General features: G+C 31.5%; 2 protein-coding genes across 2 annotated transcripts in view; one reads left to right on the top strand and one right to left on the bottom strand.

Annotated features, from left to right (window-relative positions):
- The first annotated feature begins 6,642 nt into the window (after positions 1 to 6,642).
- LOC106777212 (hypersensitive-induced response protein 2-like) lies at positions 6,643 to 8,329 on the top strand. Its single transcript, XM_014664765.2, has 6 exons — positions 6,643 to 6,782; positions 6,898 to 7,114; positions 7,334 to 7,454; positions 7,528 to 7,619; positions 7,688 to 7,784; positions 7,856 to 8,329. Exons 2-6 carry the CDS (start codon positions 6,926 to 6,928, stop codon positions 8,215 to 8,217), a joined length of 861 nt encoding a protein of 286 aa, XP_014520251.1. The 5' UTR covers positions 6,643 to 6,782; positions 6,898 to 6,925; the 3' UTR covers positions 8,218 to 8,329.
- Positions 8,330 to 20,036: 11,707 nt separating this feature from the next.
- The window catches only part of LOC111240604, a 3,046-nt gene continuing 2,513 nt past the window's right edge, over positions 20,037 to 20,569 (bottom strand). The window contains exon 4 of the mRNA XM_022776003.1: positions 20,037 to 20,101. Coding sequence (XP_022631724.1) covers positions 20,037 to 20,101 — 65 coding nt within the window. The remainder of the gene's footprint in view (positions 20,102 to 20,569) is intronic.

The raw sequence follows: 20,569 nt of genomic DNA, 5'->3' as shown, positions 1-20,569 counted from the left end.
TTTATTTTTAATTAATATATTTTAACCTTTTTTTTAATTTTAATTTTATTTGATATGATATTTTAAAAATATATATAAAAGTCGAGTGTCACCTCTTTAAAAATATAAGAGAAAATATTATTATTTAAAAATTAAAACAATATGATATAGTTTCATTAAGGATTAAATATAATTTTCATTCTCAGTTAACTATAAAATAATTATATTTTATTTAAATTATAAAATATTTAGTCTTTACACTTTAAAATATTCTTTCAACATATTTAATCTTTTTATTAAAAACATAAATAAAAAATATATATATATATATATATATATATATATATATATATATATATATATATATATATATATATATATAGAAAAGTCAATAAATAATTATATCTTTTTAACCTCTCTTGAAGAGCCTACATATCTATAAATACGTATCATCCCACATATATACTTATTCCATTCTCATAGTCACTTTTGTCCTCTTACCACTCTCAATCACTTTTTGTACTCATACTCTCTTGTATTTTACTGATTTAAGTGTGGAAAATTTATTTTACTGATTTGGCTAATTCTATACACATCTCTCCTTCATTTTTATCTTAGAAATAAGAACAATTATAATAGTTATAAAATGATAGAATAATATACTTATATCTTATTTTAAGAAACTTCTATAAATGAATTTAACTAAGCGATCTAAAACTTTCCTAAACTATTTCTCATTATGACGGAAAACTAACATTTTAAAGTATAATAATTTAAAATAATAATGATGTTAATTTTAAGGGAATCTACGTTACTCTCCCAATCCACACTTCAGAGGCTTTTTTAAATGTATATATCTTGGAAACACAGATGACGAATTGTATTTTGGATGATAAAAAATCAACACGAATGAAAACTCAAATATAAAACTCGAGTTTTGCAGAGTTAACGAGGAACTTAGTTGATGAGTCTATTTTTACTGGATGCATTTCTTTGGCATTTTGTTTCAATGGTTGATTTACTAAGCGTTAGTGAGTAGATTTGTTCGCTTAGCGGATACGTTTTAATAAGTGAATTTTATCTAAAATACAAATGTATTAAGGTTTATGCTTAAAAATGGGCTTTAATGTTGTGTGAGATAAATGGATGGAAGAATAGTTTTTCTTAAGGAGGGAGGGAAAACTATCATGTATATGTTTAGTGTGATATATAGATGACCAGAATGATGTAGAGATGATCTGATTCTCTTAATTATTAATTAGAATCATATAAATCACAGCAATTAATTGAAGTCAAAAAAAGGTTTATATTACTGGCAAAATGAGACTCAGCCTAATCCACCACGGGTTAGTAATTTGAGTTAACCCAACCTGACTTATTTATTAACAAGCCAAAAAATTTTAAACTCGACTCGACCCACCACAGATTGGTGGGTTAAACGTAGATATGACAATGGGTCGGGTCGGACACAAATAACGTCTACCCGCAACCTGACCTGTCGGATAAAATTGTACCTGCTACCCACATGGGTACCCGTTTATAAAATACCTGTGAGTATTTTAAAACCCGCGGGTACCCAAAAAAATATTTTATACATTTATAAAATAAAATTTAAATAAAATTACAAAATATATATAATATAATATAAATTAAATTAAATATAAAATAATTTAATTTTAATTAAATTTAACCTAATAAAATATAATTTAATTTAATTTTTATTAAATTTAATTAAAAAATATAAATTAAATTTTATTATTTTTTGCGGGTAACGGGTAGCCGCGGGTCGGGTAGTATACTACCCGTACCTGACCCGTTTAGAAGCGGGTATTAAAATATCCGTTACCCGCTGGTAGTAAATATCCACGGATAGTAACTATCCGTCGCGGATTGTACTTGCGGATACCCGTGCCTGCGGATTTTTTTGCCATCCCTAGTTAAACGGGTTGTCTCACTAGCTCACTTAATTACAATTTTTTTAAAATAAAATAAATTACAATTTTTTTTAATTCAAATCTAAGTAAGTTTCATTCCCAAAATGATGTTAAACTCAAGACAATTCAAAATAATAAAAAAAAGTACAATACAATCCACGTATAATGGGCCAAATAGTACTTTTTAGGGTTTCATAAGATAATAAATTAATAAAATAAAATTAGGTAGTTGGTGAGCCAACTCAATTCAAACCCATGGTGGGCCGGATTGACCCACGGGTTGTAACCCATTTGACAGCTCTATTTTATATCTAGAGTATTAACTTTAGTCAAACTCAAAATATACATTAAATTTATCTTGCCATGTAATATGGTTCGGGAATGACTAATTACAATAAATACAGATATTATCGATGATCAAAATCCATTGGAAACATGAAAAATCCAATGGTAATGACTTTTTTTCAACTGATTTTGGATGGACTAAACTTTGTCAGTAAAAATGCAGTAGGTAACATTTACAAATGGAAATTTATATATTCATTAATTATCAAAGGAAAAATCCTTTAGTAAATACCAATATTCTCAAGCTCAGCCAACTCGACCAATCGCTCTCGATAAGTCGGTAGCTCGGCCAATTTGGCAACTACGTCAATCGATGACTTAGTTAGTCAACAGCTCGGCCAATCAACATCTCTGGCACCATTATCTTAAACTTTTTAGTCCTCCCAAAAACACTCATCATGCAATTATAAGTTCTGAAATCATGAGCAAACCTAGGCCTTTTGCTTGCCCAACAAAAGAACTGAAAAGTCGGCTTCCTAACATGCTTAAACCTTTGAAACACCTCCACAACCAAATCATGCGACAATTGAACCCCACATTCATCAAGCCACTTTTGAGACTGATAATGGTTGAAAAATCGTTATTTTCATACTTAAATTTGACATTAAACACAACCTTTATGACTTAGAATTAGCTTGAAATCATGCATTTTGCTTAAGTTAGAGAATAAGAGAGTCAAAGTTGGTTTTATTGGTTTTATGCTTGGTTTTCCCTTGATTTTGTAGGTTTATTGAATGATTTGAAAGAAGGGTTGAAGTATCAAGGAGTTGCAATGCAGAAAAGTCAACAAGAATGCAGAAAAGTCAACCACTCAATCATAAAAGTCAACCACTCAATCATAAAAGTCAACTAGTCAACCAAAATGCTGAAAAGTCAACCAGAGTGCAGTTTTGTGCCGTAAGGAGTGATGGCAGTGAAACCACCGCCGGGCGGTGGACTCGGGACCAGTTTTTCACTATTTTTCACCGCTAGGGGGCCATTATAAGTGTCGCACCCACCGCCGGGCGGTGAGCCACCGTCGGGCAGTGTACTATTGAGCCTGGGCCAGTTTCTGCTTCGTTTTAATGAGTTATAATATAGATTTGGACGACCTAGGTGGTCTATCTTTTGGCAGAAAGAACGTAGAATCACTTTCTTCACTCCTTGGAGGTAGATTTTGGATGCGGAAGCTCCAACTTATCAATTCTAGGATTATCTTTTCATTCTTTTCATCTAGTTTCACCATGATTATGGTGAATTAAACCCCTTTGTTGTTGGGGGAATGATATAATCCTATTGAAACTCTCATGTATTGAAATTCTTATTTTAATTCATATGCTTTCTTTTATCAATTGTTAGATTTTTTCTTCTATTATATTTGTATACTTTGCTTAAGACATTAATCAATAGCATGACTTTTGATTCTTTCTGTATGGACACGTATAGTTAGGTCTAGGACACGAGGGAATTCTCTTGGTAATATTGACTAGACATAGGCATAGGAGGACCAATTGCCTTAAGCTTCTATGCAAATTATGTAATGCATGATTAATTACTATGGAGACTAAACATAGTAAACTAGTAATTAGTAATAAAAGGTTTAAAGAATAATTCTGATTTTATTATTTCAAAGAGTAGAGTACTATATATATACATATAAAGATCCTATAATTCTTCATCTATTAAAGGAATGATAGGTGCATAAATCTGCACAAATTAAAATAATATCTAAATTATAACTAACACAATATTTGATTGCCTAATATCCTTTAATAGAATATTTAGCATATCTTAACAATTAGGATTAGACTCTAATCACCACGATATTGGAATTAGGGGAATTTAAAAAGTGGCACTAACATTGATAAAGTAGTATAATTGAGTAGAATTTGTAAATATATGAGAGTGGATTAGGATGAAATCATAAACCCCTAATAACACCATTCATCCATATAGTTCAACTGTCAATTGATCAATCTTTGCATGCATGTTTAGTTTCTGTCTTGCATTTAAAACCCTAATTTTCTTTCAATCAAGTCATAAGAAATCAAGAATTCATACAAACGTTTAGGCCTAAGAGTCATTTGGGAAATGATACTCGGACTTACCGTTTTATTATTACTTGATACGATTTGGTACACTTGCTGGAGTCTTAACACAGACTAAGACTCTCGTCAATCAAGTTAGTCATTGTCCATGTTTTGCTAACTGTAACACGTTAATTCTCTACTTCAAAGATGAAAAAAGTTTTAATATTTAGCTTTTTTTATCGAAAGATTTTACTGAAGAATTATTCTATTGATATACATAATTCATTTATCGATAAAAAAATTCGTCGCAAATACGTGTTATCAACAAATTTTTTCACTGATAATAAAAAGCGAGGTTATTGATTGAAGATTATAAAAAATATGTGATAATAATAAGTACACAATCTCGTAACACTAATTTATACATGGATTCTTTGAATTAATATTTGATTATTCTTTCATGTAAAAATAATTTTTAACGTAATGATATTTTCTAAGAACCAAAAAGGACGTGTATAATTTTTTTAATGTTCACATTTTTTATGTACTAATAAAATAACACTCATATCATACTCCTTATTTTTAATATTTACATTTATATTTATATAATAATTATATGTAAATAAAAATAAATAAATTTAATCATACATGTGAATTAATTAAGAATGTTATAATTTTATGACTCAAAATAAATCATGGAAACACGGATAAATTAAGAATGTTATTTCGATCCAAATTTTTATGATCATATTAAGAAGAATAATTCTCAATAATTTTTTTTATAGAAATATTTATCTGTTATTGTGTTTCTTTATGTTGTGATATTTATGTCTAGTTAATGTGTGTAATTTAGTTTCCTTAATTATAAGATATTCTATATTCATAATAGAAGTTGTATCCTTTGATATTTATAGCCATTCATTTTTTATACGAAAGTATTGGTTTCTAGAAATACTATTTTTTTTTTCATATTTTTACAAGATATATCATAATTTAGAGGCGGCGTAATTGTATGATATTTTTAATACACACACTAACTATATAATTTATTTCTTTTTTTTAAATAATATATTTTGAAACTATTTTAATTGCAATCTTATTTATTATGATATTTTAAAAAAATATATATAAAAGTCGAGAGTCACCTCCTTAAAAATATAAGAAAATATATTATTATTTTAAAATTAAAATAATACGATATAATTTTATTAAGGATTAAATATAATTTTCATTCTCACATAACTATAAAAAAAATTATATTTTTGTTTAAATTATAAAATATTTAATTTTTACACTTTAAAACATTATTTCAACATATTTAATCTTTTCATTAAAAACATAAACAAAATAAATCAAGGACTATATATAAGTCAATAAGTAATTATATTTAAGACTTATTTTAATTATCTTGTTTACTTTTCTTGAAAAGCCTACAAATCTATAAATACATATCATTCACATGTATACTCATTTCATTCTCATAGTCATTTTTTTTCTTATTTGGCTTCTTTCTATATATACACACTCTCTCTTCGTTTCTATCTTAGAAATACGAACAATTATAATAATTATAAGAGGATAGAATAATATACTCATATTTTATTTTCAGAAACTTCTATAAATGAATCTAACTAAAATATCTAAAACTTTCCTAAAACTATTTCTCAACACCTTGATTTTTACGGAAAACTACCATTTTAAAATATAATAATGTAAAATAAATAACAATGATGTTAATTTTAAGAGAGTCTACGTCACTCTTCTAATCCACACTTCACGCTCTTGTAGGTTTTATTTTACATAAAGGATATCTTCACAAACACAAATTTTTTAAATTCATTTTGACACTTTTTCTTTTATTTTATTTTTCTTTAAATATATAAATTTCACTTTTTATAATTATTTTATTTTTTATAATATGTGTGATATTAAATGTATCTTTGGTTATCATTATATTTTTAGTTTAAATTTTTTTTGTCGCTAAGTTAAAAGTTGGTATTCAGTTTAGTCCTTTTTAAAAATGTAAACTTTTAGTTTCTATGATATATAAAATGTATCAAATCAATCATATCCGTCAAATTTTAGAGAGAAATTTGCTGACATAAATCTAAGACAATTACTATGAAAGGCTAAAGCATCAACAATCCCTGAAACATGAGAATTAGTAATGAAATAAATCAAAAAAATTAATCAAAAACCGTTAACCGATAGGACTGATACATTTTACACATTAGAACAATCAAAAGTTTACATTTTAAAAAAAAGATTAAATCGGAACACTAACTTTTAGATTGGGGAAAAAAAAATTTAAACCTATATTTTTCAAGTGTATGACGCGGCAAGACGAGGAATAGTATTTTTGATATGAAAATTCACGCCTGCGAAGTTGCTATGTCACTGCTATTTCTTTACCTTTCTCTTTTCCATTCATCTTCTTGGTCTTTTCCCGTCAGTTTTCTGACTCCCTATAAATACCATCTTCTCTCCTTTTCATTCTCACTCTCTGGCTATCAAGGTGAGTGCACTATCTTCGAAAATTAACCAATGGGAAATCATCTTTTTTATTATTTTTCTTTTGAGCATTGAGGAGAACGAATTCATGGATTACATTTATGTTGGTCTTTGGTTAGGTGCTTTGTTGTTCTTTGAGTTGTGAAGATGGGGCAAGTGTTTGGATGCGTTCAAGTGGAGCAGTCAAGTGTAGCCATCAGGGAAGTTTTCGGGAAGTACGATGATGTTCTTGAACCTGGTTGCCACTGTGTCCCATGGTGTCTTGGCAGTCGTGTTGCTGGTGCCCTTTCTTTGCGTGTCAAACAACTTGATGTTCGTTGTGAAACCAAGACAAAGGTTCTTTCTTTCACTCTCACTTGTTCTCATCTTGTCATAAAAGCACTAGTTTGGTCTTTTCTCTAATCACAATTCATTTTACATTTTGATCATTATAAAAGGATTATAGTCTTTTTGTCTTGCATCCAGTAAATAAAGGGATATTAGAATGTTTCACAGATGTTATCTGAGTAATGTCTGAAATGATGAATTATCTGATGATGTGATGCATTCCGACAGGACAATGTATTTGTTACTGTGGTTGCTTCTATCCAATATCGGGCATTGGCAGAAAAGACAGTGGATGCTTACTACAAACTCAGCAATACCAGAGCACAAATCCAATCCTATGTCTTTGATGGTGATTATTCTAGTTCTTTGGGTTTATCAGTGGATCCTCAGATTGAAACTTATTTACTAATTTTGCTATTCAGTTATCAGAGCAAGTGTTCCAAAGATGGAACTGGATGCTACTTTTGAACAGAAGAATGAAATTGCGAAAGCAGTGGAGGAAGAACTCGAAAAGGTAATATCTTTTTATTGTAAATTAAGAATGGAATAGAACATCCTTCATCTTCTTTCCTTTTTTTCTAGGCTATGTCAGCTTATGGTTACGAGATAGTTCAGACTCTTATTGTGGATATAGAGCCAGACGAGCATGTGAAGAGAGCCATGAATGAGATAAATGCTGGTATGTCAGGCGCTGTTTGAACAAATTGTTATGAATGTTTTTATGTTTTATTTGTGACCCTTTGGAAATAGCTGCAAGATTGAGGGTGGCTGCGAAGGAGAAAGCTGAAGCAGAGAAGATATTGCAGATAAAGCGAGCAGAAGGGGATGCAGAATCAAAGTACCTAGCAGGGCTTGGAATTGCTCGTCAGCGGCAAGCCATAGTTGATGGACTGAGGGACAGTGTGTTAGCTTTCTCTGAGAATGTTCCTGGGACAACATCAAAGGATATCATGGACATGGTTCTCATGACTCAATATTTTGACACAATGAAGGACATCGGTGCTTCCTCAAAATCCAATGCTGTTTTCATTCCACATGGACCTGGTGCTGTTCAAGATGTTGCTTCACAGATCAGAAATGGTCTTCTCCAAGGAAATGCATCAGAGTGTTGAAGACATATCATACCATACTACCTCATTCTCAATGCTGTTATCAATTCCAATCACTTTAGTTTTCTATAAAATTTTACAATTCTGAACACAACCCAGATCAATTCTCCAAATCATGCATCTATTCTATGTTCAATAATTTTCCTTTATAAATTAATATTTGAGGATTTTAGAATGCAACACAATTATAAAACACAAATAGATATTCAAAATGCAAAAAGAAATTAAAAACAGAGGTTGAAAAATGAAAGCATTGGATACGAAAAGTCAATTCATAGATTTAAATTTCATACAATTCCCCTTATCATCATCACTTTCTAAAAATTCTAATTTAAGTTCTAACAGTTAACTCGTTTAATTAACCTGTTCAATTAAAAGGCATGGTATTGAATTGGTTAATTAAACTAGATATTAGAATCAAATCACATTATTTTTCAATCTAATTTATATTGTATTTCTAAAATATTTAATTTGAATTGTGTGGTCTTACTTCTATGAAGAAAACTTCAAGAATTAATTTAGAAGAGTCACTCGTGTATATATTTTGCATCAAAGTTTCCTCCATAGGGATTTTGCAGATAGTACATTTCATATTTAGGGATTTTCCATTACTTTAAGTATTATGTTTTTTGGTATTAAATTAGAAAAAGTTATTAATATTGTAAAGGCACAGAAAAATGACATTTTAAGTTATTTGAAATTAATAAAATTTGATTATTTTAATAAAAATAGTTTCGTTATAAACGAATTTTATTATTTAAAAACATTTTAATTCTTTAAAAATTATTTTTTTGAGTTTTTTGATTTCTCACTAGCTTGTAAGATTGATTTTAGTGACAAACTCTTCTATTTAAACTTATCAAATTTTCTGTTTGAGTAAGTTAAATTTCAACATTTTTATCCTTGGTCTTTTCTTATATGTGTTACATGTCTGCTCAGCTTGTATGTGTCTTTTAAGTCGTTAGTTTGAGTATTTGTTAATCAGTGATTCTAACGATATGTCCTCATGATGTTTTTGTTTTTTGTAGGAGTAGATAGATGTTACTCTTCTTTTGGAGTTATTTTAGAATTTTTAAATCATTTTGATTATTTGTTAGGTAAGAGAAGTAAACTACCTCTTTTCAATGTTGTTGATGCTTTTATGGATTATGTTGCATGTTTGATTTGGTTTGACATTGGTAGTTTAGCATGTAGAGTTTCTGTTGTGTTTGATGTTGAATATTTTTTGTTTTTGGTTGAAATTGGTGTTGAGTTAAGAAATTAAGGATCTGGTAATTTGAGCAAATTGATATTCATTCTGAAACCTAAACCTGTTTTTGAGCCAAGCATTGAGTGAGGAATATCAATTTGATCATCTAAATTGGTCTTCGTTTCCTAAAATCATAGTGCTAAAGTTGCTAATTTCTGATATGGTGGTGAGCGACACTAGTGTGGCGTTAAGCGCAAGCTTGGCTGTGAAGGCGTAGTAGAATTTTAGCTCTAGACCGTTAAGTGTCAGGTTTGTGTCGCTAAACGACCACATGTGCGAATATTTTGGCGTTTAGTAATGGTAGAGTATTGTTGAGTGCCACTTTTCTCTATAGGTTTGGAAACTCTTTCATCTTGTATTGTTGATAGAAAAGTTGGTTTCGTTGAGCGCTTCCTGATGCAAAAGGTTTGATGTTGAGCGTTAGTGTGGTTTCTTGGGTTTTGTGATTCTTTGTCTATTTGAAGTGGTTTATTTTAGATTCTATGCATGATTATTATAGCTTTGAGATTATTATGGTGTCTATGCATGCTTGATACATGTGATGTTGTTTCTATGGATAAAGAATATGATTTGAGATGTTGAGAGAATTTCAAGGAGAAATTTTGTGATGTGACAAAGTTAGTGTGTGATTTGACATGTGGAAGTTCTAAAAGTGAGATATCCTGATCTCTAATAACATATTCACACTAAAATAGAATAAAATGAGTTGTGTGGTGAGAATCATAGAAGATCCTAATCTATGAATAGTGCTTAAGTCTTAGATGTGAAAGAGATTAACCTATGATGAGAATCTAGAGGAGTAAATTCATTTTTTACGTATTTATCTAGGTTTGAATACTAATAAGCAAGAAATATGGGTAGAATTAGTTTTTTGAACTCTGGTGAGAAAAAAAAGCAAGAAGTGAATATAAAAGGTGGAAGGAAAGAATAACTCTTTCCAACAAAGGCAACATATAAAAGATAAAAAACCTCATTAATTGATTAACCTAGAACATAATTTGGTCAACCAATTTTACAAAAAATTGGATCATTAGTTAAAAGAACTAATTAATTAAAAATTGTAGCGAAATGACATATCTCATCATTGGTTGGATTCATATAACTAATGGACAATTATCAGTTGTTTATTTCATTTTATGTTATTCTTTTTCTCTGTGATTATCTTTGTTACGTGTGTTTCTCCTTTCCACTTCTCATAATGAGCTTTCATATTTATTTATTTATTGCTTTCTTATTAAAATTGTGTTTAATAACAATTCTTATTAAGCTCATTTCCTTTCATCGTAAAACATGTGACCATCTTCTAAGTTCCTTGTTTCTAATTTATTGCTTTCATATTTCTAATGTAGTTTCTAGAATTTACAATTTCAATGAATCATAAATTATTAATAAAATATAATAAATATTTAAGTAAAATCTAAATTAATTTCTCTTATTTTAAGGGTTTCTTGTCACACCCCGTTTAAATACCCTCTTTAGTGGAGCACACGTGTCGACCGTCCAGTTCTTCCCTGGTTAGTGGGAGACAAATTCTGTCAAACTTTTAATTCCCTTCCTTCGTGATCCGTGTAGCAGCAGCAGAGCAGTGAACCCCAGAAAGTGGAAGTCAGGTGTCACGCTGGGAGTTGGCCGACCGTTCGGAATGGAGGCAGTATTTAAGGTAAGAATGAAACCTGACGCCACTTTTCCATGCAATCTTCTTCTTCTTCCTCAAACTCAACTTTCTGAAACCTCAAACTCTCCTCCTTCTCTCTAAACCTCCTAACCTTCTCTCTAAAATTCTAACCATTCTACTGTTCCGATCACCATTCAGATCACACCTGAAGACTTTTGGTGGTCTCCTCTTTCAATTGAACCGTCCGGTTTCGGGTTACACCTAACCTTGGAAAACTTAGAAGAATTGTCCCTACCAAACTACTTTCAAAGTCTTAACTGGAATTAGAGGTAAGGGAAGCTTATAAAGTTTAATTATAATTTCTCTTTATGGTTTGAATGTATGCCTGATTTAATGTATGTTTGATTTATTATGATTGAAATATGGTATGTTGTTGTATGAGTTGTATGATAAGTATAAAACTATGAATTCTGCACTGATATAAGTATGTATGAAACTTAGAGAAAATATGAAACTGAGATCGAAGGTCATTAGGACCGTTCGGTCCTCCCTTTTCCGTTTGGTCTGTTTAGACTGATCGGCCTAGTGTGATTACTAAACTTAGTTGGTTTCCTCTAATTCTTTTATGGATAGTTATTTGAGAACACTGGTCATAAACCAAGCGTTCGGCTTTCCAAGTGTTCTGCCTTAGGCTGACACTTAAATTATAAAACTTGAAAAATATAATGTTCTTCCTTTGACACCGTCCGGTCACTTAATGACTGAACGGTCTAGTGAACCTTTATTTATTGAGACGTCCAGTTTATTTGACTAAAGTCCTTTTACTCATTTAAAGAGTTTCTTCCTTCCCAATTCGTTCGGTCTGATAAGTGTTCGGTCATAGACCAACCTTCGACCATTATTAGTGCTTATTTTATAATACTCTTGCCAAGTCGTTCGGATGACTATCACTTATAGTCAATCCTTTGAGTTATGGTTTCATTCCTTGTCGAACCATCCGACCCAACCATTTGACATTTTTCCATTACTCAGACTCACCTTCGATGTGACCGTTCGGACACTTACTTGATTTCTTGATACTCAGTTTCTCATTGCGATTAAACCGTTCGGTCACTATTAATTCAGTCTTTGGTATCTGGTATTTTTCTTAACATCCTTACAGTTTGGAAGTGACAATGAACCTTGATTGAATTTGGCTAAGTAAGGGAATTCCAATGGAGGAATGTCTCATGAATTGGTGATGATTGGTAAAGTATGAACGTGGGAATGACTCAGGTGTCGTCCTGATCCTGATATTCCGTGAGGGCGCTTTCTCAGGTAGAGGAAGGTCACTCATGTGTGGGAATGGCAGGAGGTCCGCGGTTATATGAATAGATAACCGTTTGAGGACTAACCTCGGGTGGCAGCTGATAAGGAAAGGCAGTTACTACACCACACCGGGTGCTAGGGACGACCGAGCTACATGTTCATACCGTCCGGACAGTGTCTTAGTGGTCGGTCATGATTTGAGTTTTGTAGTATGCATGTATAGAAATTGTATGCTTGCATGAATGATTGATTTGTATTGAATGTTTACTCGTATGAAGTAATGATAAATTAAATTTACATAAGCTTACCCTTATCTGTTGTGTCTTTGTCTATGTTGTCGTTCGGTATCCGTCCGTTCGGTTGTTCTCCTCATGGCCATGATCATCCTTTTGGATGTGAGCAGAGGATATCTTGGAAGCTACCTTGGAAGACACTCTGGAGGATGCTAGGCAGGCTGAGCAACCCGTGGAGGCCGTGCCTGAACGTTATGCAGGACCGTCCGGTCCTTAGTTTAGTTGTTTATTTGCCTTGTGTTTTGTAAATCATTCTGTATAGGGAACCTTTTGATGATTGGCCGTTAGGTCAATGAACTCTATCTAAGACCGTTCGGTCTAATTTGTAAATATTGTATATAATCTAACTGTTGTACGGTTTTAATTTTAATGATATTGTTCCTATCTCTTTTACCTCTCAGCTTATTCTTCACTGTTCTCACTTATTATTCATGTTAACTCCTAAGAATGAAGTGTAACTTATGTTATATATTTATTGGGATGTTACATTTCTTATACTCTAAGATTTGGAGATTTTAAAAGAAGAAAAGAAAGAGCACGTATGCCAAGAAATTCATTGAGTTCCTAAAAACAAATCGTAATCATAAAAATAAATGAAATTTTAAACTCTGAAACTCCATTTTACTCAATAAACCTAAACTCATACATGTAGTTTTGGAGGAATGAAAAAAAAAATTACTTTACAAGATTTTAAAATTAAGGGATTTTAAGTTTACTTCAATTTAATTTGAGATATGAAGTGTAAAACGAAAGAGAAAAAAAAAATAGTACGTGAACTTAAAAGGAAGATAATAAACAATGATTTCTTTTTAAACCCTTTGGTTGTTCCTATTTATTGAAGTTTTTCTATTTTAATCCCCTTCTTATTAAAATCTCCAATTAAGTCTTTATAAGTACTAATTTGAATCAATTTAACTCCTGCAGTTAAATTTACTTAATGGAGTTAAGTTTTTGGACAAGTGGAAGATTGATGTGTCAATTTTTTAAAACGTGGCGTGTTACGTGGAATTTCCTAAGTTTGACTTGAAAAATGTTTGATTAAAATATAAAAAGAAAAATTCATCCAGAAATCCTATCTGGAAATCTTTTTCCCAGAGAGACAACATAGAGAGACACAACAGAGAGAGAAGAAATAAGCAATGGGTAAATAAGAGTGGAAATGGTGGTTGGAGCATTAGTGGTGGATGCACGGTTCGGAATTTCTCACGATTTGGTGAACCTATTTTGGAAGAGGAAGGGAACGAGCCGGCGACGCTTCCGACTAGCGGTGCCTCCAGTTGCAGGTTGAAAGCTCATCTTTCTCAACCAAGGTAGTTTCTCCTTCTCCTTGCTGAACCACAGGTGAAAAAGGCACGAACACTATTGATTTATGAACTATTTCTATGCTATATTGAGTCGCTCTTAATTCCACCAAACTAATTGATATATGCAACAAACAACCAAATATAAATACACAATGTTGATTAAGAAAATAACCACCGGTCTCTCGACAGAATCAACTAAAACATGGTGGATGATAGACATACACTAAGTAAAGGAAGGGACTCCACAGCACTACCAAAAACTGTAATAGGAATGTTTAAATCAAAATCCTTTTGATCAACCACATATACAAATTCAGCCAGATTCAAAGTCACAGCTCCGACCACGGGAACCTTACTCTTTGACCTTTGATTCAAGCCCTGCAACACAAAACCGACCAATTAAAATCAAATTCAAAGGACTTCGCGGCACAACAATCAAAGGAATTTCTTTTCTTTGGATCTAAAAAAAAATAATTTTTAGGGATCAGACATCTATCACCCAGGATTTGGGGGGGGGGAAAGAAAAAGAGAGGGAAGAGAGCCTCTACCATTGTCTTCTCCAAGACCTTATTCTTATCCCTCTCAATGTACTTTTCTTTTATTTTCATTGCGCTAAAAAAAAATACAACACGAGAAAAACAAGTTCAGCACCTTCCATTGCTAGTCACTGCTTCAATCTTCTCGCACATTAGAAAAAAAAAAGGGAAACAGAGGAAAGGGAGGGTTGGCCTTTGCAGGTATGGATGAAGGAAGAAGAAATAAGGCTTTTGCATCTAAGGAAGGTAATTGTAGCGGCATCGACAACGCGAGTGTGGTTTCTAAACAGAGGTGATGTGATCGTTGTTGTTGGTGTTCATGTTTGATTCGAGTATTGGGGGAGAGGAAAGGTGGTTCATGCATTTTGATCATCGTCAGCAACGCTTCGGTGACGACCAGTGTTGCCGACGGCAACGTCATGACGAGAACCTTCGTCAGCAGAGAGGCGAGCAACAGTGTCGTCATCCATGCTTCAAGGTGTTAAAGCTTGCATCCCGAGCACAGAGGGAGAAATGCTGCAGTGTGTGGCGGTGCTTCCAGAATAGGTGAAGTCATCGGCAACTTTCCCAGTCAGCCATAGGGACGTGCGGTGGACTAGTCTTGTCGAGGGTAGATGGCTGCCGCAGATGATGAGGAGGGAACCCCAAGCTTTCTCTGTTTTTGGGTGGAGAAGAAGATACCTAAGCCAGGATTTTTATTTTTAAAATATTTTCTTTTATCAAATCCCACGTGAGAATGCCACGTTTCAAAAACTAGTCACGTCAATAGTTAATTTCAGTAAAAATTTAACCCTGTTAACTAAATTTAACGATAGGGGTTCAATTGATTCAAATTAGTACTTATAAGGACTCAATTGGGAATTCTAATAAAAAGGAGATCAAAATGGGAAAACTCTACATAAATAGGGACAACTAAAGGATTTAAACCATTTTTTTTAATAGAAAAGACAATGAAAAGCTTTCCATAATACTATTTGCAGACCTTCTTTATTAAGATCAACGCCAGCTCTATCTGTTCTAAACAGCTGAAATCTATTTCGGCCCACTTCTCAATCCCAAATACCATTTTCAGCATAAAGAAATGAAGACACATATTTCATCATTAGAAAACATAACCCATAATATTTAGTACTACTTAGTATTAAAATTATAACAAATATATATAATTTTCAAATTTAAATATGAGAAAGCATTAATATCTACCATTTAAAATTTTATTAAATATAAATAATACAATTACATTAAACTTTATCCAACAACTATTATAAGGTTGAGATGTAAATAAGCGGTTAAAACTTTTCAAATAAATAAATAAATAAATAAATATATATATATATATATATATATATAATGTGAGCAAAATAAAAAATATACAGATATAAACACGAAATAGTTCATTACATAACTATATTTTATTTATTAAATAAATATAATCATATAATAAACATAACATTACAGCTTAAAATTAAAACGATATTAAAGTTAAAAAAGTATATTAAAATGGTATAAAAATTACATTAATTTCATTCATAAAATTATAAATTTTTTATTTAATTAAATTCTAGTGTCATTATAAAATTAAAATTTAATTAAAGATTCTTAAGTCTCCTTTAGTGTAGCGATGAAATTTTGAGAATATATTATATCAATTTAATCTATATTAACGAAATATAAAATGTGAAATGAACTTTTAATTAAAAATTATCTTAAAAAAATATATTATTATTATTATTATTATTATTATTATTATTATTATTATTATTATTGTAAGGACCTAAAAATATATATATTTATTAAAGGAAGAATAAAGAGGGGTGAAAGTAGTATTAAGATAAAATGGGAGGGGTCTTTATTAAAAAGAAAGCAGTTTTAATATTTCTGTTAAACTTTCAAAAATGCTAAACTTATCTAATTTTTTAAGAACACTTCTCTCTCTAGAACTTCAACCTTTACTTCTATCTGCCTTCTCTCTACCAAATCTCCTCATTGAACCGGTGCATTGTCTTTTAGGTGGTGATCACGCGCTCCCGGAGTCAAGAGCTTTGACTTGAACCGATCAAGTTCGGGTTTTTAGTGGATAAGTAGCTCTTCATTGTCCTCCGTTGCTTGGAACCTAGGGCTTGCTAATCTAGTGGTTGCATGCAACTAGAGACTCCCTTCTCCTTATTTCCATCAAGTTCTATCTCTAAGAGTTGATTTCTATCACCATTTTAGTAGTTGTAGGGCGCTGTTTGAGTTTTCCTGGGAAGGGCACTATAGAAGTGGTGTTTGGAACTGTGTTGTGAGACTTGCAAGGTAAAGGGAGCTTGGCTATTACGTGTTTTGTAGCTTAATGTAGATATATATATATATATATATATATATATATATATATATATATATATATATATATATATATATATATATATATATATCTATGTATGTATGTATGTATGTATATACTAAACCATGTGATGTGTTACTGATTGTATTAGAAACTGGATGATGTATGTTGAGTTTGGTGCATTATAAATTATGAATTGTGTGTTATAGATTGTCTGATTGTGAAATGTGAGTTGGGTGTGATGTTGTGTTGCAAATTGAAAATTGCTGATGAGGAAAAACATATTATACTAGTTAGTGGGCAGTAATTCAAATAAGTCTTAATGCTTTGAGTGAGCTTAGAGGAAGTGAGAAGGTGATTTGGAGGAATTAAGGTCTAGGGTGTAAGTGAGTTGTTGGGGTAGTTTTATCAGGTATATTGTGACTTATTAGGAGTGTCAAGTTGGTTAAACTCATGGTCTAAATGGTAGAATTGAAATTAGGTCTTTAGGTTAATGAATCAAGTGTTTTAGGTTAGAAATTTAGTTGAGATCACTACAGATTTGTATTAGAAAGGTTTAGGCTCACATAGCTAAGTCTAACTAAGTCAAAACACGAATTAAAGGGGCTAGAATTTGGAGAAAATAGCTGAAATTGGTAAGAGATGGTGGGAGTGCATAATTCTGCAGAATTTGCGTTCTGCAGATTATGCAGACTCGCTATACGGATCGTCTCGCATAACGAGTCCTCCCTAGAGGGACTCTTTGTTTTGAGCAACTCGCTATGCGGAAGTGATGCGCTATGCGAGTGGCTGAAAAGTGGTGCCTTTGATTGATGATTCACAAGGTGAATCAGGTGTGCCCTACAACTGGTGCTGGCCTGGAGCCTCTGCCCGAAGTAATTCGCAAGGTGAGAGAGAGTGTGTGCTATGCGAAAACACCTGGTTTCGTTGTGCGACCTAGTGCGCTATGTAACCAGGCCTAGTAAGTTTCACTCTTTTTCTTCTTCTATTTGGATTGAATGATGTTGTTTGATTGAAAGAGTGTTATGTATGTCTATATATTTGAATTGTGTGGCTTGAAAGAACATGATTGTGAATTATAGTGATGTAATTGAGTATGAATTGGACATCTCAGGGTGAGATGATTGGAAATGGTTGTAGAGGTTTGTTGTTGTCTTGTATAAATGTATTGAGCTTTGAAATGGTAAGTCTATCCCTACACTCTAAGCATTGTTCATGCTGAAATAAAGAAGAACGGTGTGAGTGGCGAGAGTAGAGGGAGGTCCTCGTCTACAGTCTTAGAGTTTAGCTATAGACTGCTATGAGGATTTACCTTGCATAGTGTTGGGGAAGGCCAGCTGAACTATGCAAGTGCAAAGACTACCAATAATTCGACAGTTATACAAATTCGGATGAGTCGTGTTGAGTATTTGATGCATGATTAGATTTGTATGTCTTTAATTGTTTACTTTATATACAACTAAACATGATGATACTGATTGATTTTGCTATACATATATTGTTTTTTTATCTAGCTCACCCTTGCTTCTGTGTTGTGTGTTGTTTGTGTATGTTTTCCTTTGCGATGATCATCCACTTGGATGTGAGCAGATGTTGAGGAGGTTCCCCTAGAGCAAGTGCTTGAAGATGATGTTGCAACCTAGACTCTTTAGGAGTTTCTTAGTCATTATGTATTTTGAGATGCTCCTTATATTTAAATTTTAAACTATGATATTTCTTTTGGATGACTATAAACTTGAGACCTTAATTGCAAGTTTAACCTACCTTTAAATGTTCTCCTATATTATATTTGTGAACTACCTATATATATATATGCTTGTTATATATTTAGAATGTCACAATTATTATTATAAAGTTAATTCATATTATTAAATTTAACTTTATCTGATGATTTTTATAAAGTTGAGATGTAAGGAATAGTGGTTAAAAATATTTCAAATTTCCCTTGCAAGCATACAATCTAAATAAAATAACATATTGATATAAAAACATGTAAATTGTTTATTATATAATTATATTATAATTAAATAAATAAAACAAATCATACAATAAAAACAGTATAACTTAAAATTAACATAAGATATCAAAGTATATATATATATATATATAACATTAATTTAAGTAAACACTAAATAATTTTTTATCCTTATACATTGGTTAAATATACTTTGGTCTTTAAATTTAAAATTGATAAATTGAACCTTCCAATTTTTAAAATAAATAATTTCAGTCTTTTATGATTATACAATATTGTCAGCAAATATTAAATTTATATTTAAAGTAAAATTGAAATAACCTATCCTATAAATTAGTCCTTGGATATAAAATACTCACTAAATGATAATTTTAAATGTAAAATTATTAAAATTGCAAAGGCCCGGTTTATATGCTAAATATGTAATTTAGCAAGACATAATATATAATATAAATATGTAGAAGATTAGTTTACATTCTACCAAATGAAGTAAAAAATTTAAAATAAAATGTAAACAAAATCCATAAGAGGAATATAACTTCTGTACTTACCCACCACGCATCTCTCACTTATAATCTCCTTGGGATTCTTTTCACTTACGGAAATCCACGTTTTGATTTCCTTTGCCAGCTAAACCAAACTCTTTTGTTTTAATTTTCTATTATTAAATCATTAGTCACTTAACACTGTTAGTCTGTATTTAACTGAAAGGATTTTAATGACTCAAATTCTTTTATTATTGGATACAATTGACACTTTTAAAATTACATGTGAACAAAATAGTAACTTTAAAAGGGATGAATTTGACAGATTTCAATTAAACTGGAGACAAACCAAACAATTAAACCTAAAATTATCTATATTATATTAATCTCTCTCAGTTATTCATTACAAATAATATCATACAAATTTCTCTCAGTTATATCATACAAATTTCCAACTTGTATAATCATTTGTTATCGCGTGAGAAACACATCATATATAAAAATAACAACAGAGAACAAGTGTGACATCCCAAAATATAACGTATAATTATATAATTTAAGACGTCGTCATTGATAATAAAAGAGAGCAGTTTAAGAGTAAGAAAAGTATTTAGGTTGTGGTTACAGTAATCCAGAAAGCTAGAAGAAATTAAAACACGTGGAAAAATGCTAAAGTTTTTCATAATAGATACATGAATTCAAATGAAAATTAACAGTTCAGAAATCCTAAGGAACTAAGGAGCAGCATCAGTGTTTTCGTTCCTCTCCAAGGCGTCCTCCAAGGTGAACTCATTCTCCTCTGCTCACATTCAAAAATGAATGATCATTGCAAAAGAAATACATACAACATACACCAACAAACAAGGCAAGGGTGAGCTAATTATATAAAATCATACAGTTGTATTAAACATGCAACATACAAGAACAACTTATCTCAAACAGATTCAAAAATATCACCTAAGCATGCAAATTTCTAGACTTGACTCGTCCGGACTTTAAAACGATAGTCGGGCTATGGCGAGTCTTGCACCCGTGGTGACTTATGAAACTTGGNTTCCCCACCCTGCCACACTCACGAGGTTAGTCCGTTCCGCACCTTGAGGCATACTGGGATCCCCCAAGACTAAGGACCTCCTGCTCCTTCTCACCACATGGTTCAACCTCTTTAAGTGAGTTTGATTGACCATTGAAGCGTTAGAATGACTCCCAAGGCTGAGCCCCTACTTTCATTTTAAAACACTAAGAATCTCACCGAGAGATTCTACAC

This window comes from Vigna radiata, chromosome 11, assembly GCF_000741045.1.
Source record: "Vigna radiata var. radiata cultivar VC1973A chromosome 11, Vradiata_ver6, whole genome shotgun sequence".
Taxonomy (NCBI): domain Eukaryota; kingdom Viridiplantae; phylum Streptophyta; class Magnoliopsida; order Fabales; family Fabaceae; genus Vigna; species Vigna radiata.
The sequence above is the reverse complement of the archived record's forward strand: the minus strand, read 5'-3'. Positions and strand labels throughout refer to the sequence as shown.